General features: G+C 36.8%; 3 protein-coding genes across 5 annotated transcripts in view; 2 read left to right on the top strand and 1 right to left on the bottom strand.

The window, feature by feature from the left end:
* Nucleotides 1-6840, top strand: part of LOC107562574 (protein-lysine 6-oxidase-like) — an 8563-nt gene extending 1723 nt beyond the window's left edge. For both annotated transcript variants that reach the window (XM_016247228.1, XM_016247227.1), the window contains 6 exons: nucleotides 728-836; nucleotides 1307-1444; nucleotides 4380-4536; nucleotides 5801-5896; nucleotides 5992-6107; nucleotides 6203-6840. In XM_016247228.1, coding sequence (XP_016102714.1) covers nucleotides 728-836; nucleotides 1307-1444; nucleotides 4380-4536; nucleotides 5801-5896; nucleotides 5992-6107; nucleotides 6203-6209 — 623 coding nt within the window. In that variant the 3' untranslated portion in view covers nucleotides 6210-6840. The remainder of the gene's footprint in view (nucleotides 1-727; nucleotides 837-1306; nucleotides 1445-4379; nucleotides 4537-5800; nucleotides 5897-5991; nucleotides 6108-6202) is intronic.
* Nucleotides 6841-9003: 2163 nt separating this feature from the next.
* On the top strand, nucleotides 9004-13499 carry snx24 (sorting nexin 24). The gene is made up of 7 exons (XM_016247229.1): nucleotides 9004-9227; nucleotides 9352-9435; nucleotides 10936-11040; nucleotides 11144-11238; nucleotides 11378-11400; nucleotides 11651-11722; nucleotides 13142-13499. Exons 1-7 carry the CDS (start codon nucleotides 9159-9161, stop codon nucleotides 13210-13212), a joined length of 519 nt encoding a protein of 172 aa, XP_016102715.1. The 5' UTR covers nucleotides 9004-9158; the 3' UTR covers nucleotides 13213-13499.
* Nucleotides 13500-17142: 3643 nt separating this feature from the next.
* The window catches only part of LOC107562573 (vitamin K-dependent gamma-carboxylase-like), a 10945-nt gene continuing 1237 nt past the window's right edge, over nucleotides 17143-26850 (bottom strand). Inside the window, exons 1-15 of one of the 2 annotated variants that reach the window (XM_016247225.1) lie at nucleotides 24775-24985; nucleotides 24076-24282; nucleotides 23826-23984; nucleotides 22772-22937; nucleotides 21615-21693; nucleotides 21398-21504; nucleotides 21134-21297; nucleotides 20749-21053; nucleotides 19475-19606; nucleotides 19002-19153; nucleotides 18720-18889; nucleotides 18509-18639; nucleotides 18235-18382; nucleotides 17760-17964; nucleotides 17143-17672 (exon numbers count right to left, since the gene is read on the bottom strand). In XM_016247225.1, the coding sequence (XP_016102711.1) occupies nucleotides 17519-17672; nucleotides 17760-17964; nucleotides 18235-18382; nucleotides 18509-18639; nucleotides 18720-18889; nucleotides 19002-19153; nucleotides 19475-19606; nucleotides 20749-21053; nucleotides 21134-21297; nucleotides 21398-21504; nucleotides 21615-21693; nucleotides 22772-22937; nucleotides 23826-23984; nucleotides 24076-24282; nucleotides 24775-24805 (2310 nt within the window). In that variant the 5' untranslated portion in view covers nucleotides 24806-24985 and the 3' untranslated portion in view covers nucleotides 17143-17518. Of the gene's footprint in view, nucleotides 17673-17759; nucleotides 17965-18234; nucleotides 18383-18508; nucleotides 18640-18719; nucleotides 18890-19001; nucleotides 19154-19474; nucleotides 19607-20748; nucleotides 21054-21133; nucleotides 21298-21397; nucleotides 21505-21614; nucleotides 21694-22771; nucleotides 22938-23825; nucleotides 23985-24075; nucleotides 24283-24774; nucleotides 24986-26850 lie in introns of those variants that run through there. The other variant, XM_016247226.1, reaches the window with a different exon arrangement.

Below are 26850 nucleotides of genomic sequence, written 5' to 3'. Positions count from 1 at the left end.
TCTGACTGTCTGACTGTCTGTCTGTCTGTCTGTCTGTCTCTTTATCTATCTATCTATCTATCTATCTATCTATCTATCTGTCTGTCTGTCTGTCTGTCTTTACTTTCTGCAATTTTAGCATCATGCTTATTCATATGTTATATTTTTGGTGGATTTGGCAACTTCCCAAAATAAATAAATAATAGGGCAACTTTCCACATAAACAAATAAAAATACTATTAATTTGATATTTGATTATTACGTTGCATAATAGGCTACTCTGGATTAAGAATGATTTGCAATGTTGTGTTAGAAATCAACAGTTCGAATGTCTAATTTTGGTCAATCTCATCCAGTGGCAAAATGCATAATCTGTCCACCATTTATGAAACTATACCATTCAAGCTATATGAAGAAATATAAAGTTAAAAAAAGTGTTAAAAATATTCGGCACCTATTTAAAAAAAAAAAAAAGAGCATGACGCCATCGGATCCTCCTCTTGTATTTTAATTACATGTGTTTAATTTAATTGAAACTCTTGGGTTAAAATAATGGCATCCTTGCAGAAAAAAAAACAGGCTAAGGTGGTTTGCTTGTCAGGGTGGTCTGATGGTTCTTCGAGGGGTTTTGAGAACTTGGCAGGTGGTCAGGCTAGTATAAGCTGTTTTAAAATAATTATCTTGTATTTTTATTTGAATTCTGTACATTTTCTTGTATCTTTTAATAAAACATTTCCGTGTTTCATAGGTTTGCCTGATCTTGTTGGAGACCCATACTACATCCAAGCATCCGCCTATGTGCAGAGAGTTCCAATGTACAATCTCAGATGCGCCGCTGAGGAAAACTGCTTGGCGAGGTACTATTGCTGATATAAAACAGAAGAACGTAATCAAGATTTTTGGTGCAGTGCTGCACCTAGAGAGAGTTAGCGACCTCGCATTCCTCCAAGTGTAATAGATGAGTCATGAGAACCTATTTAAAACCCATGTGGTAGGAACATCCTATAACTCAAACCAGCTCGGTGAGAGGGGAACGAATTAAACGAAAAGTCCTGCCACGATGGGAAGTTAGAAACTCTACAAACAGATTTCACATAAAGCTGTTTACATGGAAAAATTATCACATGCATGACTGCGAAACACATTACTGGGGCACGCAGAAAATAGTCCAGTAGTTTCTTTGGAAACGTGCATCTGTAGTTGTTCCATGTGCACTTGAAATGTGGCCACGGGGCCAAGATACACATTCTGAAAGCTGTTAGGACAATATGAGAAACTTAAGGAATGTCTGATATTTTGTAACCGCTGGGCTGTTTTTGTCGAGCAGCACTGCATACAGATCCAGCGTGAGAGACTACGACACGCGTATGTTGCTGAGATTCCCGCAGCGAGTCAAGAACCAAGGAACCTCCGACTTCCTTCCCAGCAGGCCACGCTACACCTGGGAATGGCACAGCTGCCATCAGTAAGTCAGAATCTGACAGGTCCAACCATTTCTGCAGTTGCATGTTTAGTAATGCATCACAGACCACGTTTGAGAACTCTAAAGGGAGCAGATATGATGCAATGAACTGAATTCCTTAGGCAAAAGTAAGATTGTGAAGCTTTATCATGGTTTGAGTGTTGTATCTGACTGATATCTGAATCTAGTGCTGGTGGTGCTGTTTTTACAGGGGAAAAAGGTCTGTGTTCTTGTTTAAATGAAAACACTTAGAAGAGGCCCACTATTGCTGCTTATACTTCAGTTGACTCAGTAATGGCTCACTGCATAGTTTCGTCCTGAAGTAAGCCGTGTCTCACCACCGACTACGGCGTACATTTGGAGAAGCTCCAGTGTATACAATGACTTTAGGTCTTACACGTAAATGAGGCGCAAGGTCTGTGTGCTGACCTGCATTTATTTGACGTGTCATAATATGAACTTTTCTGGTTGTTATTTATTATTTAGACTGCACTATTTTTATTGTATTTTTTTAAAGCTGGGGCTACTGAATTGTCCATTAAGATAATATGAAGTGATTTTTGGCTATGCTGCGGTTTTTCCACTTGGTTTAAAGGAATATTTCATCCAGAAAATACTTTTTTGAATCATTTACTCAATCCAAACCTGTTTGATTTTCTTTATTCTGTAGAACATAAAAGGAGAATTTTTGAAGAATGTACTGGTTGCTTTTCCCCATATAATTACAATCAATATACACCGGAGCTTTTAAGCTTTGAAAGTGATCTCTTTAAGCCATTTGTGTAGCAATGTCTGATTTGTGAATGAATTGTTCTTTTGAGTTGGATCTTGATGATTCAATGAATCGGTTCTAAATAATCCATTTCACATTTCACAAAAACGTCTCAGGTTACTTATGTAACCATGGTTCCCTGAGTAGGGAACGAGACACTGCGTCCTCTAGAGGTCGCTATGGGGAACGCCTCGTCGTGACCCGTGTCTGAAGCATACATTGAAAAAACACCAACTCGTTGGCCGGCGACAGCCATGCCGTAACTACCGGTGCGACTACAGTATAAATCTGCGCCGGGAGCTACACATCATTCACTTCTTCATCTGAAGCTTGCGTCCGGAGCATGGCAAGAAACCTAGAGGACGCAGTGTCTCGTTCCCTACTCAGGGAACCATGGTTACATAAGTAACCTGAGACGTTCCCTTTCATGGGAACTTCGAACTGCGTCCTCTAGGGGTCGCTATGGGGAACGGCATACCCATGCCACCATGCTGAGGGGAGTGCAAGCCAGAACCATGGCGAGCACTAAGTACCAACTACCATATTGCTATGTGAGTCGCCCCTGGGACGTTAGACTGCTGTCAGTGACGTTACTCCCTATGGCCAAAGGCCTAGGCTACATACCCCAAAAAACTTACCTGTTAGGGCCAGACTCCTGGGCCCGGGGTAGAGCTCAAGGCTTGGAATCAGAAACAGATTCCTTTAAGGGATATATTTATATATACATATATTTAGACATGGATCGTACTCACCCACCATGGTTCCTGCGTCGGAGCTCTGTTCCGAAGAAGCCTCTAGACCGGATCATCAGTAAGATGGTCACTATGAAGCCGTAGAACCAACCAAACCTAATAGGTCCAGTATAGGAGACTTTAATGCAGGAAATTTCCCACCTAACCTCGGTCAGGTGGAGATGGTGGTCACAGGGGAATTTAGGAAGGTGAAGATAAGGGCAGATGTAAGACCCCCTAAGGAAATGAGTAGATACTGAGGTATCACTCTGATCCGGACAAAAGCACTGACGCCCTGTCTGGATCACATCCCTTAGGTCTTTTACTCACCTTCCTTTGAGCCGCGATTCTTCCTACCCCAACCCGCGGGCGGGGGAGGAGCAAGAGCCGCGACACTAGCCTTCTGAGCCAGTCTCTGATCCTCAAACTGAGACGGGCTAGGACCCCTGGGTTGTTCGGGCTCAGACCTGGACTTCTATCCCGGTCCTTCAGCCGGTCAGCCTGATATGCTTGAAGCATCACCATCGTGTGCAATGAAGCGACAGCCCGACCAGCTGCTGCTGCGTATGCCCTGGCATCCGAGCGAGATGTCAAGGAAGGGAGTCTTAGAGGACATCTCACCCATAGAGAGATAGCTGACCAGCGTCTCTCTATAGGGGCATCTTCTCATAACCGCCTTTGCGCATTGCTCCCGGCGCCGATTTATACTGTAGTCGCACCGGTAGTGACGTCATGGCTGTCGCCGGCCAACGAGTTGGTGTTTTTTCAATGTATACTTCAGACACGGGTCACGACGAGGCGTTCCCCATAGCGACCCCTAGAGGACGCAGTTCGAAGTTCCCATGAAAGGGAATGCATTATTTCTAGACAAGTCAGACGGCTCTCGTTCAACTCAACTCTGACAGCAGTGATTCTCAAATTAACAGCTTAAGGGGAAGATCAAATTTCAGTCTGTTTCTTGTTTGGCCTTAGAAGACTTGAGATGTAGCACACAAATTATATAAAATACTTTTATGATGCTTTTATGGCACTTTTGTTACATTTCTAAAGCTCAAAAGTCGCCATTCATTGTAATTGCATGGAAAAAACTGCATGAAAAATTGGTTGAATGTTTAACGATTGTCTTAAAGATTGTCTCCATTTGAGGTGAAATAAGCAGAGGTTTGCGTGGTGTAAATTGCTGCTCACACGTCGGCCATGGAGTTCTTTTGGAAATACTCTGCATGATATTCTTTTCTTCCTGAAGATCTGATATATGTCCCAGTGTTTAGGAAGTTCATCAATCGGATTACAGCATTGAAAATGAATGGAATGCATTCTAAAGCCTATTAACTAACCCACCTAGAAATGTGATTCTGCAGAGGCAGGCAAAATTTAAAATGCACCAGTTGGAAGTGATCCATGATGATAATCTGATTTACTTTGCTGTTTCTAGGCACTACCACAGCATGGACGAGTTCAGTCATTACGACCTGCTGGAATCCAGTTCACAGAGAAGAGTAGCAGAGGGACACAAGGCCAGTTTCTGTCTGGAGGACACGTCCTGTGACTACGGCTACTACCGACGATACGCTTGCACCTCCCACACTCAGGTCACTCTCATTTATTATTTATGTGCTTCTATGGCTCTGTTCCAAAACGACATAACTGAAATTAAACCTGTGACCGATTTGAAACATTGTATTGCAAAATAGTGCCTTTGATAAAAAACACAAAGAAGACTCAAATCACAATGGATTTCTAAAGCCTTTGAGGTTAGCATGTTGCTAAGCTACCAACACTACTCCAGTAGGCCTAAACATAAGAAATACATTAAACTACTCAAATGAAACCTCAAGTGACAGATTTTAAACTTTGTACTTTATAACAATAGTGCTTCTCATTGAAAGACTCACTGACTCACTGAAAGACAGAAGACTCAATTCACAATGGATTTCTGAAGATTCTGAAGTTAGCATGTTGCTAAACTTACAACACGCGTTACATAAATTAACCATGGTTTTATTATAGTAAAAGTGTGGTAACCATGTTTTTTTTTAGCATATTGACTACCATTTGTATAACCACAGTTTTACTATAAATTTGTATAACCACAATTTACTATAAATTTTTAGTTTACTATAAATACCATGGTTAAACTATGGTTAGTGTAGCAAAACCATGATTCATTTGTGGTTACCACCATTTAAGTAACCATGGTTTTTTGGTTTTATTTGTAGTATAATCATAGTTAATTTTTGTAAGGGTACTACTCAAAAAAATATGCAAAAAAATCAATATTGAATGATATTACATATTTAATTAATATTTCTCCTGCAGTGTCCACCATCTTGGATGGATTTACAATGAATTCTGGGATCACTATGTTTGTCGAAAATAAATTCTTGACAAACATGGAATAAAAATATGTAATTATTCAACCCAATCTCATGGCAATTTGTAAATATTTTATGAGATGTCTAAACTGTACGACCTGGCTGGTATGAATTAATATGTTTTGTGAAATATCGTAGCCTATATTTTACAAGGTGGCATATTCATAGGAATTCGTATGAATGAATGACCACCCCTAAACCTACCCCTCACCGAAAATGTACAAAAGAGGTTGTATGAATTCATACGAATTAGCCACCTAGTAAAATACGAGATATCAGAGATACTGCAAGAAAAAAGTGACCTTAATGAAACATGTCTGATCGTATACTTACTATGGTCCAGTGATGGTATAATATGTTACTTGAAAAAATACCATGATGCTGTATGATGCTTATACCTTAGTTTTAACATTGTACTTCAAGGTACCATAACTATTTTACATGTGCATGTGCTAAAAGTATGCTATTGTTGTATTTCCAGGGCCTGACTCCAGGGTGTTATGACACTTACAATGCCGACATCGACTGCCAGTGGATAGATATTACTGATGTGAAACCTGGAAACTACATTCTCAAGGTTTATGGCCTTAATCAAATAATTTATTATTGCATTCAAAAAATGTCCAATATCATGTTCCTGACTTTCAGCCTGTTTGTCTTTTTCTGGTTTAGGTTAGTATAAATCCCAGTTACCAGGTGCCAGAGTCGGACTACAGTAACAATAATGTGCGCTGTGATGTACGTTACACCGGAAACTACGTTTATGTTTCAGGATGTCATATTTCACAGTGAGTAGGCTATACTTCCTTTATTTCATATTGTATACATTATGTTTCGATTGACTAGTTAAACTAAAGACATTAATATGCTATATTTATTTCAGGTATTGAGAATCTACTAAAGGATCCTAAGGAATAGGGAAAGATAATCAGAAAAGAAGTTTGATGATAAAAAACCTGCGACAAAGTGAACAGATGAATGGACGCCGATCATGGGCCACTTTCCTGTTTGTGAGAGCCAATAATCAGCAGGGCATTTTAATGTTGACAATGCCACAGAATATAGAAGCCTGAGGCGTAAGTCCAGTTTTACAGTGAATTGCATTATTCCGTTTATTTGTTGTTTTTTTTGCTATGAAATTACTAAGCAAAAAAGAAAAAAGAAAAACATAGAGTCCAGGATCATATTGTGCTGGATTCCTCCTTTAGAAATTTAGATAAAATGGTGCTTATACTGCCAAAAAACCACCACAGTTTGCAGAGATACCACACATTCCCCAAATCATTCAGCATCATTCTCTCAGACTGATAAATGATAAACATTAAACCTTCAGATAGTGATCCACACTGGGGTTTTTACCTAAAACATGCTTTAGTGTGCTAGAGCGATGCTTTAGTTGTGTATTCTAAGTAGATATTTATATACAGATGCTCATATTACTGCAACACGTTTTATATATGAAATGAAAATTACTTGAATAAATAATTTCACACTCAGCCTCATTAAATGACTTTGTCTTGTATTTTAACTTGCCACTCTCACATTGATAATTAAATCCATAAATCTTGCTACAATTTCAGAAAATGTTTGCTCAAAGTAAATATTATATGTGCTGTTTTTTTTTTTTACAGTTTTGTGTGATTTCTAAAGTATTTTCTAAAAGTAATAAAAAATCTATGTAAATCAAATGTACTGTATATATAGATTTACTAATAACATCTTTAACATATGATGCTGCTAAAAATAACATTATTTTGTGTATTTGGTGTAATGAAATGTTTATGCGGTTTAAGGTTAAAAAAACACATTATTTTCCACATACTGTACATTATTGTTTCTCCTCTATGCCTCGCCTTTCTGAAACGTGTCGATGTTTACAAAGCTCATCGGTCTGAAAAAGCGAGGTGTGCTCTGATTGACCAGCTATCCAGTGCATTGTGATTGGCCGAATACCTCAAGCGTGTGACGGAAATGTTATTTCCCTCACCATATTGTGATGCCTGCGGGCTGGACTCCGCTTCGTCCACGGTGAAAGCCGATCCGGTGATCCACAGCGCAAAGTTGATGTATTTCCTCAGCGACCAGCACGGATCAGCTCCAGGCATGACGAAGCAGATATCGTCCTCTTTTGGAAGACCAAACAAAGTAGTTTCGCTTTCACAACAAAGCACCCAGCGCATTCACAACATGGCGGCGGCGGCAACAATACTACAGCGAGAATAAAAGTTACGCCTTCTTTCTTTGCGTGAACATTTGGGCGGCGTTATGCAAATCTTCCCACACAGTGACGTAGATATGTGGGGGCGTGTTAGAACGAGCCGTTTTAGGTAGGTGTGGTTGACTCTGAACTTTTATAAAGAATATCTCTTTGGATTTGAGACTTTAGTCTTTGCAACTTTACAGATCTTCTTTATGCACCAAGAGCTTGTAACACTCCCAAGAGAAAGGGAAAATTGAAATCGCATCATATGACCCCTTTAAATAACTGAAACAACAACAAAAATATTTTCGACTAAATTAGGATACAGTTGAGGTCATTTTAATCATTAATCGGCTATCTTTATTGGTAACCTGGCTGATTTTACAATTTATATATAAAACAAGTTTTTTTTTTTTTAAATTACAAAAATTATATGAGTTATTGAAACTGCAATCAGATAACTTGAAACCCCATTTATTATAGCATGAACAGCAGCAGTCTTTACTCATTTAAAGGAATAGTTCTGAAAATGCATTCACCCTAATACCCTCTAAGATGTAGATGAATTTGTTTCTCAATGGGAACAGATTTGGAGAAATTTTGCATAATATCAGTTGCTCACCACAGGATCCAGATGAGTCCTCTGCACAATGTGACATTGCTGCAGCCTGAAATTGAACTGCTGGTTTTGTCTGGTCAGAGGAGAACTGGCCCCCCCGATTGAGCCTGGTTTCTCCCAAGGTTTTTTCTCCATTCTGTCACCGATGGAGTTTTGGTTCCTTGCCGCTGTCGCCTCTGGCTTGCTTAGTTGGGGACACTTCATTTCCAGCGATATCGTTGACTTGATTGCAAATGATTGCACAGATACGATTTAAACTGAACTGAGCTGGATGATGACATCACTGAATTCAATGATGAACTGTCTTTAACTGAAAAATGAGTGTTTACTATTGTCATTTTGCATTATTGACACTATTTTCCTAATTAATGCTGTTCAGTGTCTTTGACACAATCTGTATTGTTAAAAGCGCTATATAAATAAAGGTGACTTGACTTGACTCACCAATGATCCTCTGCAGTGTCACTCCTATTTTGACCAGAAGCAACAGTTTGAAGTTAAAAATGTATTAATGGTGGGTTTGTTTCTAACAAACGTGCAACTTTTAGCTTCATAAGACGTTAATTAATGGACTGGCGTTGTGTGGTTTACTTGTGGATTACTGTGATGTTTTTATCAGCTGTTTGGACTCTCATTCTGACGGCACCCATTCACTGCAGAGGATCCATTGTTGAGTCATGTAATGCTAAATTTCTCCAAATCTGTTCTGATTAACAAACAAACTCATCTACATCTTGGCAGGCCTGAGGGTGACCAAATTTCCAGCAAATGGGCAAATGTTTATTTTTTGGGTGCCGGGCTGATGATGCATTTCCCTGTCAGACGCACAGGTGGCAGCATTGCATCTGCAGACTCCTGCGTGCGATGGAGAAGAAGCGCGTGGGGTCTTTTCAATTCTTCCCATGTCAGGCTCCCAGTGAACTTGACAACCATTAAAATTACAGTGCAGTACCAGCCAAAAATCTCGTAGAGTTATTTGACCTATTGTTCCACATAATAACGGATACATCTTGCCGGATCATGCATGCTATAGAAGTGTCAATCCCGTCTTTTCGGTCGGAGGGCAGTAACATTGAGAAGGGCTACACGGTGAGTTAAAACTGTTATCAGATCGAGCCAGCGGGCGTAAACACGCTTGCATTCAAATGTACGACAGCAAACATTACGCATTTAAATGTAAAAGAAATAATGGAAGCGCACTTTTTCTCACCAGGTTTTTAAGATCGAGGTGCTCATGTGTGGTAGACAGCATACTGTCGAGAAACGATACAGTGAATTTCACGCTCTACATAAAATGGTAAGCATGCATACATTGGTTATTATGGTATAATGCGTTTTCTGCTAAATCTAGAGTGAGTATCTAGGGCTCAACCACAGACATTTTATTTTTAGCCACACATTTGTATGTGCCAGAAAGCTTTCCGGTGACACTTTATGAGAAGGTTATATATATTAACAGCTAATATGAACTATTTATAAACAGTACTCAAAGCATTTATTCATCTTATGTTATAACTCAGTTATAAGTTGCTTTGGATACAAACGTATACTAAATGCATAAATACAATTAATGTTTTTTGTGTATTTGAATGCATTAACATTAGTTAATGTATCGGTAACAACTTGTATTAACAATGAGCATCTGTGTATTTATAGTTTGCATGAAATGCAAATTCACCCCATATGTTTTCTGTTTGCATTTGATTTTTCTTACTTTTGAATGATTCATTCAGTTAAAATAAACTGACTTACATTTGTATATATTTAATAAATAAATAAAAAATATATACGTTTTTATTTGCAGAACATAAAATCACATAAAATGAACAGGGAAATCACAATCATACCTCAAATATCAAAGAATCACATAGGAAAAAAACACATTTAAACAAAAATCTGCATAGGAGAAAAGCATAATATCAAAATTTAGACTCATCTTTAAATAAACTCTCTTAAAGATGTGTAAGTCTGAGGGATGTAATTAAAGAACTCGATTCACGTTCATGTTACAATTAAAGAATAAACAGTCAGGTGTTTCTTCTAATACCCTGCAGAAACACAGCATGTCTTTCAATGGCACAATATTTAGAAACGGAGGAATTTATAGGATAAATTCTAAAATGTACTTCCTTATTCCTTATTATTAGATAAACAAAACTTGTCACAATATGGAAGAAAAGTTCCAGTTGCTATATTCCAGTTTCCAGTTGCTATATTTAATATTTATCTCTATTTATTATTTTAATGTATGTATAAATTAACATTAACCTAAATTATATATATATATTCTTTCTAAATTATAGCCTATAAAGATGTTTGTTCATTGTTAATTCATAAAACTAAAGACATTAAATGCATTACCTAATCGTTTTTGTCCTGAAACATTCTCACAGTGGCCCCGGGGTCATTCCAAAGGAGTGCTAATATACATAATTACTGTTTATATTTCACAGAGGAATTCTGGAATGTGAGCAACAGCGTGTTGATTGCAAGTTTTCAGCTTAAAATCAGCTCAGCTGTATTCATTTTTACTCTGTGTTTACTGTATGTGCTCAGAAAGAATACTGTTGTTGACTGTTTATTGTGTGCTGCAACAGTACATCATATATGATTGTGTACATTGAGGAAAGTGGGTATCTGAAGTCAGTGTCAGATGAAGCAGACATTTACGCAATGTACAGTTTTTGGAAAATGCAGAAATTCCAGGAAAGAACGTGTCTGCCCTTGTGTGTAAACTCTTGAGACAGCTTCTGGCCAGTTTGTAACATGTTTTTCCCCTATCATCTATTCTTTCTAGCTTAAAAAGATCATTAAACCTCTAGAAATCCCTTCGAAGCATGTGAGGAACTGGGTGCCGAAGGTTCTTGAGCAGAGGAGACAAGGACTCGAGCTCTACCTCCAGGTATTGACCGAATTGATGCTCAACAAATGAAATCACACGATGAAAAACAGTGCTTTCCTGTTTTCTGGAATAACCATTTGATTTTCTTTGTGTGGGAGTGTAGACTATAATCATGGAAAATGAGGTTCTTCCAAAGATATTCTTGGACTTCCTCAATATCCGCCATTTCCCGTCACTGCCGAAAACTGAGAGTTGTGGGTAAGGCTTTATATAGTGTGTCATTTTGTCTGAAGTAAAGGCCTTAGAAAGCAGACTTTTGTACAAACAAAGACGTTTCAATATAGTAATTCCAAAAAGATCATTGTACAGTGTACGTGTGTGTTCTTTTTCTGTTTAGGTCATTTGAAACCGAATCAGCTTATTACAGTATTACATCTGAAAGAAGCACTGCACATCAACAGGGTTTTCTGTAAAAAACCAAACCATTTCAGAGCCATTTTGATGTCAAGTGCTCTTATAAAAGCGTTTTTGAGAAGTTATTGCGCTAGCTGGGAAATGACACCACTCGCGTGATAAATTTCACAGTCAGCTTTGTGTTTTATCACTGTCATCACAAACTCAACTAGTTTGTGAGTCATTGTGTTCTCTCTCTGACCTTTCCTCTCCAAACCCTGCAGTAAACTGACACATCAACCAGCACTTCTCTTCCTGAGGGATCCCTATCTGCTGCCTACCACCAACGGTACATGACTGCCCTTCATATTTCTTTTCTTTCCTTTGATTTAGAAGAATTCATATGCATTCATGTTTTCTTCACTCCTGTTCACGGGTGACTGATAAATACAAATATTTTTGAAGAAAACAATAGTTTTGCTACACAGATCTAAAAATGAATATAGATGCTAAATATAGTTCACAATACCTAATGCATTAAGCATCATGAACTAACAGTAAAACAAACACAAATGTGCATGTGTGTGTTTGTGTTTATAATGAGTGTTACTTATAGATTAATATACATATGTGACCCTGGACCACAAAACCATTAAGGGTCAATTTTTCGAAATTGAGATGTATACATCATATGAAAGCTGAATAAATAAACTTTCCATTGATGTATGGTTTGTTAGGATAGGGCAATATTTGGCCGAGATACAACTATTTGAAAATCTGGAATCTGAGGGTGCAAAAAAATTAAAAATACTGAGAAAATCGCCTTTAAAGTTGTCAAAATGAAGTTCTTAGCAATGCATATTACTAATTAAAAATCAAGTTTTGATATATTTACAGTAGGAAATTTACAAAATATCTTCATGGAACATGATCTTTACTTAATATCCCAATAATTTTTGGCATAAAAGAATGTACAATGTATTTTTGGCTATTGCTACAAATATACCCCAGCGACTTGAGACTGGTTTTGTGCTCCAGGGTCACATATATTCTGCAGTTTAGAAGTTTTTTGAAAAAAAGTCTTTTATGTTCAACAAGGCTGCATTTATCTGATAAATACAGTAAAACCAGTAATATTGTGAAATTTTATTAGTTTAAAATGACTGTTTTCTATTTGAATATATATTAAAATGTAATTTATTCCTGTGATGTAAAGCTGAATTTTCAGCATCATTACTGCAGTCTTCAGTGTCACATGATCCTTCAGAAATCATTCTAATAAGATTCATCTGATAAAAACACTTTTTTATTTTTATTATCAGTGTTTAGTCATGCGGTTTCGTAAACCATGATTTTATTTTTTTCAAAAGAACAGCATTTAATTTTTTATGTATATTTCAATGTTCAATTTAATGCATCCTTGCACAAAGTATTAATTTCTTTAGCCAAATTTAAAATGAACCCAAAAAAAATATTTAAACAGGAATTATTCGTATGAATCAGCCACACAACTCCCATCCTCGCTGAACTGACTCGCATGACTCATTCGCTCACTGAATCACATGTTATTATATCTGAACTGAACTGAGCTGAGAACTTCAATCAGTCTAATTACTGCTCATTTGTTTTTGTGTAATAAAAGTTTCTTGTCTTGTTGTAATAAGTAGTATTTTACCTGCTGCAAAAACAAAATCCTGTAATAAACTCTGCATGTGCACATGTATTGTTTTACAAATACATTTAATGTATGTTTCTCAATTGTTTGCAGATATGTTTTCTAATATGGTTATTGAAGGTGTGATACGTGGAATATTTTACCCAGACTTCCAGCCGAGGTAGATCTCAGCACTATGGATGACGTCACATCAAGTTCTCGGATAAAAAGGGATTCGTATTACCAACACTAAATCACGCAGCACCAGTTTATCAGACTCACTCATTACAGCCTGTAAAAAGACTGTAGTTTGGCATCAGCACTCCATGAGATTCTGGTTGGTTTTTGTGTTCTGTATTTGCACGAATTGAGATTTTAGTTTTACACAAAGTAACCATTCATATCGACTGTCAAATCAATAGGGTTGGGTACCGAACGCGGTACTTTTAAGGGTACCAACCAAATTGCGTCGGTACTACCGAGTACCGATTCATGTTAAATCAATCTGTGCCAAATTTCGGTACCTGAGAACGCATCTGGGCGCATACGCTACAGAGAAAGAGAAACCCTGTGACGTGAGATCAACCCTGCAACTCGTTCAAACAACACGCAGGGCAAGCTGAAATGTTCTGAAGTGTGGTTACACTTCTAGGGCCATATGGTTTCTGCAAAAACGCGGACGGGATCATGGGGTCCATTCATAAAAACGTAATTTACTCTATAGCGCGGAATGCCATGGAATTCGTCAATTTTGGACAAATAAATCAAAAGTAGGTCTGCCACTTAATTCGAATCGCGATATGAACTAGTGTCTGTGAATATTAAAATGCAAAAAGATGGTTTAAATATGAATCCTGCATGTTCCGCTTGCCTCTGTATGTATGAATGGCAGAAACGCGGTTTTGTTTACTACACAAATACTGAAGCACGCCTGACGCCTCTGCGTCTCACTATATGATGGCATGAACACAACTTAATTTCCAGAACTGCTGTGAGAGTCACTTCACGAAAATGTTACCATTTCATTTGCGAAAACTAACATCATCATAGTGTATACACACAGAAACTTCATGGCAACCTGTCAAAATAAAAGTACGGTTTAGCATGTAACAGAAATATATTACTCTTGTATTACTTTTGTACAGTATAATGTACATCTTTAAATATTCAATTTTCTATCAAATTTAAATAAAACAATTAAATTATAAAAATAAATAGTACAACCAAATTAATCACTTAATTGTAGAAAAAAACAATACAATTATTAGCCTATTAAAAAAATGTTTTAAAGGAATATTCACACAATTTTTCTTCCATGTAATAATTTCAACAGTAAACCTCAGTCTGAAAAATAAAGGGGTTTAATTTTCATTTGATTTCAAATAAATATTTAATGCCTTCATTTGATTTTCAGAAAAATTAAAACAAGAATTTCTGGGGGGGGGGAAAAGAAAAAGAAAGAAAAAGTTTGTAGGGCCCTATTGTTCAAAATGTTGAAATAGAGACTTTTGGACTTATTTTTTTCACTGAAATAAATGTTTTTGTAATTACACAGAGTAAAGTACCGAAAAAAAGGTACCGTTGGGTACTGGCACCGAAATTCAGGTACCGATTAAAATGTGAACGGTACCCAACCCTACAAATCAAGGTCTCATTTAATATCAGAAGTACCTCCGCATATATTTGCACATCTCTCCTCGTGTCATATATGAGGTCAGAAGGATGTCTGATCCACTGACTGTGTGTTTCTCCAAGTGAGGCGAAATAAGGAAATTGTTGGAAGAGCCTTGAACCTTTTCATTATGTACCGAATTATTGTATAAACGTTATTGTGTTTCTTTGTTTTTGATGTGGCAATTATCGATTACCTGCCTTGGCTTATAATTAGCAAAAAGGGAAGTACTGAATGAACCAAACCGGTGTAAAGCCAGTCTAAATGTCTTGTATCATGTTACAGCCCAAAACTGTGAAAAAGAGCTGTTGTTAAAAGTACAAAACTTGGCGTTCTCCATTAAATCACTTAATTGTAGAAAAAAACAATACAATTATTAGCCTATTAAAAAAATGTTTTAAAGGAATATTCACACAATTTTTCTTCCATGTAATAATTTCAACAGTAAACCTCAGTCTGAAAAATAAAGGGGTTTAATTTTCATTTGATTTCAAATAAATATTTAATGCCTTCATTTGATTTTCAGAAAAATTAAAACAAGAATTTCTGGGGGGGGGGAAAAGAAAAAGAAAGAAAAAGTTTGTAGGGCCCTATTGTTCAAAATGTTGAAATAGAGACTTTTGGACTTATTTTTTTCACTGAAATAAATGTTTTTGTAATTACACAGAGTAAAGTACCGAAAAAAAGGTACCGTTGGGTACCGGCACCGAAATTCAGGTACCGATTAAAATGTGAACGGTACCCAACCCTACAAATCAAGGTCTCATTTAATATCAGAAGTACCTCCGCATATATTTGCACATCTCTCCTCGTGTCATATATGAGGTCAGAAGGACGTCTGATCCACTGACTGTGTGTTTCTCCAAGTGAGGCGAAATAAGGAAATTGTTGGAAGAGCCTTGAACCTTTTCATTATGTACCGAATTATTGTATAAACGTTATTGTGTTTCTTTGTTTTTGATGTGGCAATTATCGATTACCTGCCTTGGCATAATTAGCAAAAAGGGAAGTACTGAATGAACCAAACCGGTGTAAAGCCAGTCTAAATGTCTTGTATCATGTTACAGCCCAAAACTGTGAAAAAGAGCTGTTGTTAAAAGTACAAAACTTGGCGTTCTCCATTGCTATCCTGCAGCTACGTAAACCATTTTCAGTGGATTCTCTTCTTTGAAAATGCAATTTAGTCTGGACTAATATTAGTCTAATATTTTTAGGAACTTCACTGTGTAGTAAGAGTGCATGAACACTAGTTTTTCACTACTGTTGGAAGTAGTAATGGAGAAGATAATGCAGTTTGAGAAGTTTAGCCTGTCTAAATGTTATAAAGCTGATGGTCAAACTGAAACAGGATTTATCATGTACCATTTCAAGCAGTTCTAGATTTTAATTCTGCGTATGGACAATGTGCCATTCCATTATGTGTGTGTTTTATTGTGACTCGTGCACCTTAACAAGGGTGAAAAGATCAGTTGTAACTGGATATCATTTTAAACCTGACAGCAATAAAACATCACATTTATTCACTAATTACATACTTTGTCACCTTTCAATCGCATTATAATGACACGTTGCGGTAGTGTTGCACTTTGTTTATTCAAAAATGGACACATACAGACAAATCCCATCTGAACAGCTTTCATAATCCCAAAATCATAGTGCGCATGTAAAAGCTGTGAGAAGGTTTATGTTGCATAAAACCCAGGCATTTAATAACGCAGTATTTTGCATAATGAAACTTATGCATTAAAGACAATTCGGTACCTGTCCAAGTTTGGCACATTTTACAGCCAGGATTTGTCCAATTGAAAGAGGATTTGAAAATTGTTTTTTTAACTGCATTTGATTTAAAATATTGCATAAATCCTGTAATGAGACAATACATGGCAGGATACCTTAAGCACTAAAGGGTGAATTGTAGGATAAACGCTTTGGTTTTATTAAAAAAAAAAAAAAGGTAGGCAGGCTTCAAACATAAATCACAAACATTGTTTAGCATTTTAATACTGAACAAAATGACAGTAAATGAATAGCTTTTACACTAGCAAATACTCTACTCTCAAATAATGAAGAGAACCAAGTCAATTTAGTGTTTTTACTCAAATTTCAGTAACCACGGGAAAGAAAAAATAAGACTCAAGAATGGCAGCTTATTTCTTCCACAGACTTTTTATTTTACTATTTTTTCTAGCATTTATGAGCAATTTTTTTTTTTTTACTGAATATTTAGACATGCAGAATTCTAGGGGGAAAAAAGGTCAGAATTGTGAGTTATACATTTGCAACTCTCAAATAAGTCTGAATAGTGAGAATACAGTCACAATTACCTTTTTTATTCCGTGGGAGAAATAAGCTTCTGTAGTTAAAGGAATAGTTCACCCAAAAATTTTACATTTGAAATATAAATCCTCATTTTACCTTCATGTTGTTCCAAAGCTGTATGACATTGATGGAACACAAAAGTAGAAATTTTAAAGAATGTTCCCACTGCTTTTTTCCATACAATGGAAGTTCAATTAAGAACAGAAACAAGTACCATAAAATAGTTTTACAACTACAATATAAAACACTACAGTATAAAATCTTAAAATCCAACAGTCATACAGGTTTAGAACAACACGAGGGAGTGTAAAAGATGACTGATTTTCATTTTTGGGTTTCAGTAAGTAATAAAGGGGAATAAGGGGAAAAAATGACCAAACTGTAAACAATAAACTTTTTTTTTTTTCACAAAAGGTGGAATGCTCCAAAAATACTGACCTATTAAAGCATTTGTTGATTTGCTGCAGAATCACCCAGCAGCTCAGTAACATTGTCTTTTCTCACAGCTCTCCGTGGCCCACCTCATCTTTAAGACGCTCGTCCTGATCGGTCTCGGGCTCCTTCATGTTGGCGTAGGCCACTTCTCTTGTCAGTTGCTCTAACGGTGGCAAACCCACGGCCAGGTTACGCAAAGCGATGGCTGTCATCAGGAACCTCAAAAGACGAACCAAAATAACACTGTTCACTTGTACTGTCATGACTGTGTATACATGTACTATCTGAGTTAACACCTCAACATACCCTCGTCTAATCGAGTAGTATTTCTTTGAGGCAAATCTCTGGAATCTTTCGACCATAGAAGCTTCTCGTCTCTTTTTGACCTCCTGCATGCGCTTCTGTCGTTTCAGGAAGAGTCGGACTACAGGGTCGATCACGCTGTGGTCCGAGTCCTGGTCATCGAGACCGGTGACGAGCGGCTGCAGCTCAGGAGGCAGAGGCTCGGTTTCTACAAACAGCAACAAGTTGTTACAGGGGAGCTCCACACACAAAATAATGTGGCTTCTTTTACTCGCATTGATGTTCAAGGATGTTTCACTACAAAAGCCAGGAAGAGTTTGAACTAGACAAGTACTGTATATTCACAAGCAAAGCTCCGTTCATATTTTAAATAAAGATGCTGTGGGCTCTTGTTGCCATTTGTTTTGTGGCATGTGTAAAAGGTTTTTACGTGGACTTAATCTAAATTAAATCTGAATTTGGATTAAAAAAAACCTACCTGTTCCATTGCGCACTTTCTCCTGAAGTTCAGAAAGCTTTGTGAAGTTCCTCTGCAGCTCCGCTTCAGTAGTATTTACATAGATGTACATGTAACACGAAGGCCCTTCAGACACAGTGTACACCTTATGGTACGCACCAGCTGGAATCTTAATACACAATAATGACATTTATCACATCAATTTAATATAGACACAGCATTAATACTAGTAACGATTGAAAATGTTACAGCAGAATGAATCAAGAGTTCATTAAAGAGGAACGAATAATTGTACCTGCATCTTTTCACCAGGTTGTAAACTATAGTTCTTCTTCTCGTCCACTATTTCAACATTCACCAGACCCTCCAGGACTTGAACGCTGGTGTTTCCAAGATCCTCACTCACAAAGTTTTCAAGATAAAGGCCTGTGAATGCAACAACAGCAAGTAACTGAGCATCCGTGTGGTTAAATTAGATATATCGATATATAAACACAGACATATACCTGGGAAGTCAGCGATGAAGACCACCTCAGTCTGGTTGTCTAAAGACCCTTCAATCTCCTCAAATTTAGTCCTCCACGGTGAGAGGTCAACGAGCAGCGGCATGAGCCATGAATTGGGCCGGAACGGTGACCAATCAGCCTTTACGAGGTCAACACGTGGGTCAAATATCCTGCAGGACAGAAAGACACATATTTTTATAATTAATAAAGTCTTGGATTATCATTTTGTATGAATCAAGGAACATTTAGCAATGTAAACTGAACAATAGAAGCATTACTAACCTCTGTTGGAAGCGGTCGTTAATGGACACCCAAATGTCAAAGTAGATCTCTGGTTCTGAGATATTGAAGCGTGGCAGATTTTCACTGAGGCAGGTGGCGTACTGCTTCAACATGTCTCCATGGTCTTTCCATCTCCGGCTCTGAGTGAAAACCTGCACCACATTGAAAAAGAAGATAAGCATATTTAAAAGAGCATTATAATGTAGTGGTACAATTTCAATGAGTTTCAGTCGGTGTAGTGCTAAAATAAAGAATACTGTGGGCCAAAACAAGTTAAGCTCTATTGACAGTATCTGTAGTACATTGTTGATTTATCATGAAAAATAAACTTTTTCCCATATGCTTCTACTGCAAGTTAAAGAAACATTAAACTATGGACATTCAATTTTTCATAAACCGAGGTATGTCAAAATTATTACCAATAAAGCTTAACCAGTATTTAAGAAAATGTTTGTGTTTTTCAAGTGACTCACGCCAGGGTTCAGATATCCCATCTCCCCCGTTACTCCGTCTCTGTAGGTGATCTTAACATGCTGATGTGAGCGAGCGTGAACCATCATGTCCCATGAGTAGCCATACAGTCCATTTGTCCAGTTATTATAGCCCTGTATAGGCAAGAAATTCTATTTTTAACATTTGAAATTCTTATATTCTGAATATTATAATAAAATGTTACATTGTTACTAAGCTAAATAATGATTAATAATTAAATAATAACTATAATAAAAATTAAAATGTTACATTAAGTTAAATAATTATAATGAAATAATAATGATAAATAAAATAAGTTAAATTATGTTATTATTAAATTAAAGAATGAATAGAAATTTTTTTTTTTTTACATTGACACTAACTTAAATAATGTTTAATAATTAAATGATAATCATTATAATAAAAATTAAAAAATTGTTACATTAAGGTAAATAATGAATAATAATTAAATAATAAAGATAAGAAATAAAACAAAAGTTATATTATGTTAATATTAATCGAAAATAATCATAATGATTACAAAATGTTACATTACATAATGATTAATAATTAAATAATGTTAATAAAATGTACAATTATTAATAATTAAAATTATTAAGTTAATTTGTTATTATTACTACATTAAACAATAGAAAATAATAATAATGTTACAATACTATTAAATTAAATGATTATTAAAAAAATTTATAATAGTTACATAAGTCAAATAACATAATAATATCATCATTATTTAATTATTAATATGAATTAAACTTAACTTTTTATTTAAAATAAATACAAAATATTGTGTTGCCAGGGTGTTGGTGTCTAGCCCAGTGTCTCTATGACACTCTCTAGATATGGCTTAGGTCCCACCTTCAATGCAAGACTATAAGATTTTTTTTATGAGTATTATTGTATAACATAATCGTAAGTGTGCTTGTATAAATAAAAATGTAATAGCAATAGTGTGTAACAAGATTCACAATCTGAGGTATCATTCAGGTCTACAGTGTAGGATCATTTTCATGCCTGCGTTTATTTCTTAGGCTGATAAATCTGTTCAAATCTCTACCCATAGTGATGTCTGTCTTAGCTTGCCTTTCTACACATATTCAACATGACTAAATCTCTTCCCTCTTCCAAAGGTTTGTGCAGATGTTTGCTTTGGTTCACTATCTGTGTTTACATTGATTGTGAAAGCGCTGTATCCTCTGATCGACTGAATGTTCTAGATCAAACTGCACTCAAACAGTGTAGCGTAGTTTTAAATCACCTGCGTGAGGAAGTGTGAGTATGGCAAGAAGAACTGCTCCATGATGTAAAGGATGGTGAAGATGGCTCTAAACTTGTGCTTGAAGCTCAGAGTGGTGGGTTTGGGAGCAGCGTGAGCCTCTTCTTGCTGTTCTCCAGACCCACTGGGTGGTTTTGGGTAGACGCAGGAGGAGCTGGGAATTGGGGCAGGAGAGACGAAGGGCAGTATGGGCTGGAGGAACTCTGGGAAACGGCCGAAAAAGCGTCTGGGCCAGTCAGGGTAGCAGAAGAGAGGGCTTGTGGCCAACATGGTGTACGAAAACATTCCTGAGGATAAAAATAAAGATAATGAAGTCTTCATAAATTGCAAATCTTTTGGGTGAACTAGTTTTGAGAGACATTTTTACCAATGCTAAAGAGCTGGGAATTCATGCAGTGGAAATAGCTGACAAAGAAGGCGGCGACAGGACGTGTGGCATCAAAAAAGAGCAGATAGCCAGCTGTGAGGTCTAAGATCAGACCTCCACCATGGACCACCATCAGATTGATCAATTCAACAGGCAAGATCAGTCTGAAACAGAGCAAAGGAGAAATAACAACAAACATGATGCTGATCCATAAATACAATGTGTTATACTTGAGCAGAAGTTGTTGGAGGCCAATATACTCACTTGAAAGGGTCAAATAACCAATGGTGCGCCAAGTACTTCATTGAGTATCCTTCCACCCAATCAGCATCCAGTTTCTTGACTCCAGCGATGAAGTACACTATGAAGATCTGTCAAAGGCAATGCGCATTCAATGTCTCATCATAATTGTACCAATGTAGATAATCTCCTACAACACAGGGTTGATATTTCTGGGCAATTCCGAGATTCACTAGCTGACCTGAGTTCTCAGCATAGTGTAGTTCCAGAGCGGTACATGAGCGTTCCTCTTCCTGGGGTTTCGAATTCCATCTAATGACCTGCGTTATGACAAGGTGTCAAGTATATTTGTTGCATATATTTAAAGGGTTAGTTCACCCAAAAATGAAAATTAGCCCACAAATTACACACCCTCAAGTCATACTAGGTGTATATGACTTTCTTCTTTCAGACGAATCCAGTCGGAGTTATATTAAAAATGGTATTTGATCTTTCAAGCTGTTTAATGCCACTCAGCGGGTGTTGCATGCATCAGTCCAAAAGAAGTTAAATAAAAAGCGCCCATCCATAAAAAAAAAAGAAAAAAAAAAAGTGTCTCACACGGCTCCGGGGGGTGAACAAAGGTCTCCTGTAGCGAATCGATGCGTTTTTGTAAGAAAAATATCCATATTCAAAACGTAATAATCACTTTAATCTAGCTTGCGCTCACTGTTGTACACGGAAGCAGCTCCGGGCGGATGACGTATGAGGTCGGCTTTGCGCATGCGCCGCTCAGAAATGACGAACACGGAAGCGCAGGAGAGAGATCAAAACAAAACAATGCTCACTAATTAGAAGTACAAAACGAGGATTTGTAAAGAAGAATGTCAGAGGATTTCGATATAAGCCAAGAGGAGACTGATTTTCCTTTGCTAAAGTAGGGAAACTTTGCTTCCTTTGCTCCTGTAAACAAACGTTGGTTTTCACGAGACTCGTGAACGAGTTGCATGCGCAACGCTGACCTCATACGTCATCCGCCCGGAACTGCTTCGGTTTACAACAGTGAGCACAAGCTAGATTAAAGTGATTATTACGTTTTGAATATGGATATTTTTCTTACAAAAACACATGGATTCGCTACAGAAGGCCTTTGTTCACGCCCCGGAGCCGTGTGAGACACTTTTTTTTTTATGGATGGGCTTTTTCTTTAACTTCTTTTGGACTGATGCATGCAACACCCGCTGAGTGCCATGAAACAGCTTGAAAGATCAAAGACAATTTTTAATATAACTCCGACTGGATTCATCTGAAAGAAGAAAGTCATATACACCTAGGATGACTAATTTATCGGCTAATTTTCATTTTTGGGTGAACTAACCCTTTAAGTGTGAGTGTCCAAATAATCTACAAGAAGTTTACCAGTATCTATTGGCGTCCATGAGCGAGAGCTGGAAGCCGATGAGTCCATACAGATAAGAGTGATTGTTCCAGGTTGTTTTGTCCAGGAAGAAAACGTACCAGTAGGTGGATATAAACATAAGACAGGCAAGGCGATAAAAACAGCCGAGCATGATACCAACAGCCCCTGCAAAACACACACAAGATGATCAGTCTCGTGAACGCAGTAAGGAGACAAAGAACATCTGCTTAGATCGATGCAATTAGGTTCTCAAAGTAAAAATAAATGTACTAATTTACTATATTCTGGTCGATGCTTATAAGCCATGTTATGGCTGATAACTAATAAATGGCCAATATTAAAATAGTATACAATTTCATCAAAATTTATGAATAAAACACTAAAAACTAAAATAAATCATTTTAAATGCAAGTGAATTTACGCATCAAAACATTATTGTACAGAATAAAATATGGACATATTTTGAGTTTTGCTACCGATTACATTTAACAGGGTTAGTGAATTATTTTTTTTAAGTTCTACTTTTTTAAATTATGTTTTTTTAAAGATCAACTATAAGTGTTTAATTATGAAAAAAGTAATCTATATATAAAAATAGAGGCATTTACAATTAAATATTACCTGACAGAAATAAATACAAAACAAAAAAAAACTCTTAATATAGTCCAAGATCCAATATATTGTGAATCTCTACATAAAATATATTAAATAAAAAAATTTAATAATATAAAACTTAAAAAAATACATAAATAACAATATAAATACAGAATCACATTTTTTTTTATATAAAAAAGTATTTTAACGTTGCATCATTGCTTTGATTTGATTTATGACATTTGCATTGTGATGATTGGTTTACTCGTAAAATACATTAAAGTTATTGTGATCTCCAGGAGCTGGATGTTTTTTGGTTCAAAGATAAAAACTCTGAACTACATTTTTAGAAATGCCTATAGAGAACATGAATGTGCAAAAATACTTCCAGAAACAAAGCCATTTAGGAATAAATGGCAGTCAATGTTGTATTTCATAGACTTTTTTTGAGGAACTCACCAAGGAACATCACAAAATACACAAAGAACATCCAGTCCATGGGAAGGGGCTTCAGGAAGTTGAAGAGGGGGAAGCGGCACACTGGTGCCCCATCTAAATACTTGTAGTCCAGATGACTCAGGCCTCGCTCCTGGGTGATGTCCAGTGCCATCAGCATACCTGAGAAAACATCACACATTAACACCCGAACCACAATTCAGAATTATGGATGCTGTAAAATTTCATATGCCATGCATAAATGAGTACTCACCGAATAAGAAACGGAAAATGCCCAATGAGGCCGGGTCAGTGGGCCGACTGAGGAGACACACCAGACGATGCCATGAGGAGATGTCTTCCTTCTCAAAGCCAAAGAGACGCTTCATAGTGCTGGTCTGCTCCGACGGGGCCAAGACTTCCTGTTTGTTCTCCTTGCTGCTCTTTTTCTTCACTTTGCTACGTTCAACGCATGGAGTACCTGTGGAAGTGAGAAATTCACAAGTTTTCAATGACAGAGATTCCAATAAGAACTCAAAAATTACAAATAAAATTCTCATCGTGTTGCTTTCAGATCAAATCATCTGAGATATACTATCCACATAAATTTTACAACTTTAAACTTTTATGTTAGCATTTGTGTCAATTTTCTTAGCTGAATGCATTTTAGGAGACACATCTGATACAAAGTTGCATGAATAAACCGCTGGGCAATGCAGTTTCTTATTAGTACACTTCATAGTATACTACAAAACAATCACAATGCGTGCATTGTTTTCAACTCAACCTAAACAAATCAAATAACATCTATAGGCATTTCAACTGTTACTGCTCTTAATTAATCAAACGATGTGTAAACCTTAAATAATCGAATGCATACTAAAGCTAATGTCCAAGTATGCAACGGTGTTTGGTAGTATTACATTCATACCATCTCTTTATGCCACTTTTACTGTAGCAATACAGTATTTACCTGCTGTCGCGCCACTCGCTCCTGGCTCCATGTTGCAGGTTATGAAACCAGTCTGTGCTAAACGTTACAAAAGGTTTGTCAGTCTTAAACCGACCGAAATGCTTTCATAAGCGACACACAGGTAGACTTCACCACATGAGAGTGAGGTAAGTTACGTGTCAAACAGACACACAGCACCCTGGAAGGTCGGCGCTCCGCAGCTATGCAGGGCACTGCGCCGATATCTGGACGCTCATTGGCTGGTTCCGTTCTAAGTCCCGCCCAGCAATGGCGAACTGGAAACGAGCAGCGCCTCTAGTGGTCAAAGCTGAGCACCTCACAGAGTCAAAAGGTTTGGGTTGCAACATTTTTTCATTTCTATTTTAGAGTGAATGAAAATGTCTCAGCTGAATACCAAAGCCATTTATGTTATGCTGTAAACTTTATTGTCCCAGCATATTTGTCTAAAAATAGGGGGAAAAAATTAAACTTGCAGTTACGAGTCAAGTTAGTTGTTCCATCACAATATCACAAGCAGGAAATTGAATTATAAATAATTTCATAAACTGTTTGAGTAGATATTTGAGCAGGCATTTTTTTCCCTCAAAGTAAAAAAAAAAAACTAATTAAAATAATTAATTTAATATATTTATTGTATTATGGTTATTGCAATCCACTAATTTTTAATACAAGGCAGAGAGACCATTAAAGATGAACATTAAATAATAAAACAAAGTCAAACAAAATGTGCAAGGACCAAAACAACATAATGTAGAATAACTCTAACCCAGCAAACACAGAACTTACCCGTAACGTTAATATTTGATTCCCGTTTGGTTATTTTTTTGGGAACTAAATAATAACGTTCTAGGAACATTCTTTTTAGGTTTTATTTTATTTTTTGCAACCATAACGCTCCCAGAACGTTGCAGGGTGCACGGTCCTTGATTGATTATTTATGTATTTATTGCTAAACTTATTTTTTTATTTATTTATTTATTGTTAAATAGTAATAAGAATTTACAAATAACGTTCTCTAATGGTTAAATTTGTTTAACAATTTGTTTAATTTCATAATAATAAACTACTCAGAACTGGTGGACATCAAGCAACATTAAAACTTTTGGTATGAAAATGTTTTCATAACGCCAGGAAAGTGAATAAATAAATATTTTTTTTTAGCCTGCATTAAAGCTGCTGTCCGTAAGTTTTGTCTCTTTGTCGCCATCTCTGTCTGCTGCAATTGCAGCTGTTTGCGGAATTATCTTCCTTGCGTGGGTTGTGCATCGGCACAGCTGACGGCTGACGACTCCAGAGTGGATGAATCTAATGTTTTGAGGAGTATGTGTGGCAGTCAGTCACGCACTGGTGTGGATATTTAATGTACTTCGCAATCACAGATTCTAGCCCAAATAAGCAATTTCACCATATATGGTCATCTGAACAAGTAAGTAACAAGTCTGCCACGTTTGTTCTGACCAACTGAGGAAAAAATCATTACAATAAATCGCGCTACCAATGGTTATTTAATATAAAGATCGGTTAGCTCATATCAGATCAAACCATGCAAATTATTATTGTTATACTTTATGCTCAAATTATTAATGTTAACAACATCAGCATTGCCTATAGTGTGTATGTAGATTTCAATTTCTGTACAGTCTCATCTCTAATTGTCATACCAAAGAAATCATTTTAACCCAAAAAGCAAATTATGCTCCCTTCGAACTGGTTGTCTTAAAAATACAAATCTTGTGTAATCCCAGGCTATCTGTAATCAGAAGCACATATAAGACTGGAATATAATTTAATTTCATTCACATGTGTTTCATAAACACATAATCCTTTCTGGATTACAATCCACCATTGAAACGATACATTTAATTATTGTAGCTGCTGTGAGAAAAGGCTATAAACGATCCGCCACCTGCAGCATCCTCACATGCGATAGCCTAGTAGCCGGGATGTGACGTAATGACGCAGCGCCATGCTCGAATTTCCCGCGAAAACCGACCCGTGCCGCTCAAATTAGAGAACATTATTATAAACTGTGAATCGGGCTAAAGTAAGGCGATAGTTTTGAACACTGGCTGGTTA

Source organism: Sinocyclocheilus grahami, unplaced genomic scaffold (assembly GCF_001515645.1).
Source record: "Sinocyclocheilus grahami isolate Dianchi unplaced genomic scaffold, SAMN03320097.WGS_v1.1 scaffold828.1, whole genome shotgun sequence".
Classification (NCBI taxonomy): Eukaryota; Metazoa; Chordata; class Actinopteri; order Cypriniformes; family Cyprinidae; genus Sinocyclocheilus; species Sinocyclocheilus grahami.
Note: the sequence above shows the minus strand (reverse complement) of the source record. Positions and strands in the feature narration are given on the sequence as shown.

Excerpts from the sequence above, each read along its gene's own strand:
- snx24 (XM_016247229.1), top strand. The coding sequence starts at position 9,159 with ATGCATGCTATAGAAGTGTCAATCCCGTCTTTTCGGTCGGAGGGCAGT. Across the intron at positions 9,228-9,351 it reads ACATTGAGAAGGGCTACACG|GTTTTTAAGATCGAGGTGCT; the intron begins GTGAGTTAAAAC and ends TTTTCTCACCAG. Across the intron at positions 11,041-11,143 it reads GACTCGAGCTCTACCTCCAG|ACTATAATCATGGAAAATGA; the intron begins GTATTGACCGAA and ends GTGGGAGTGTAG.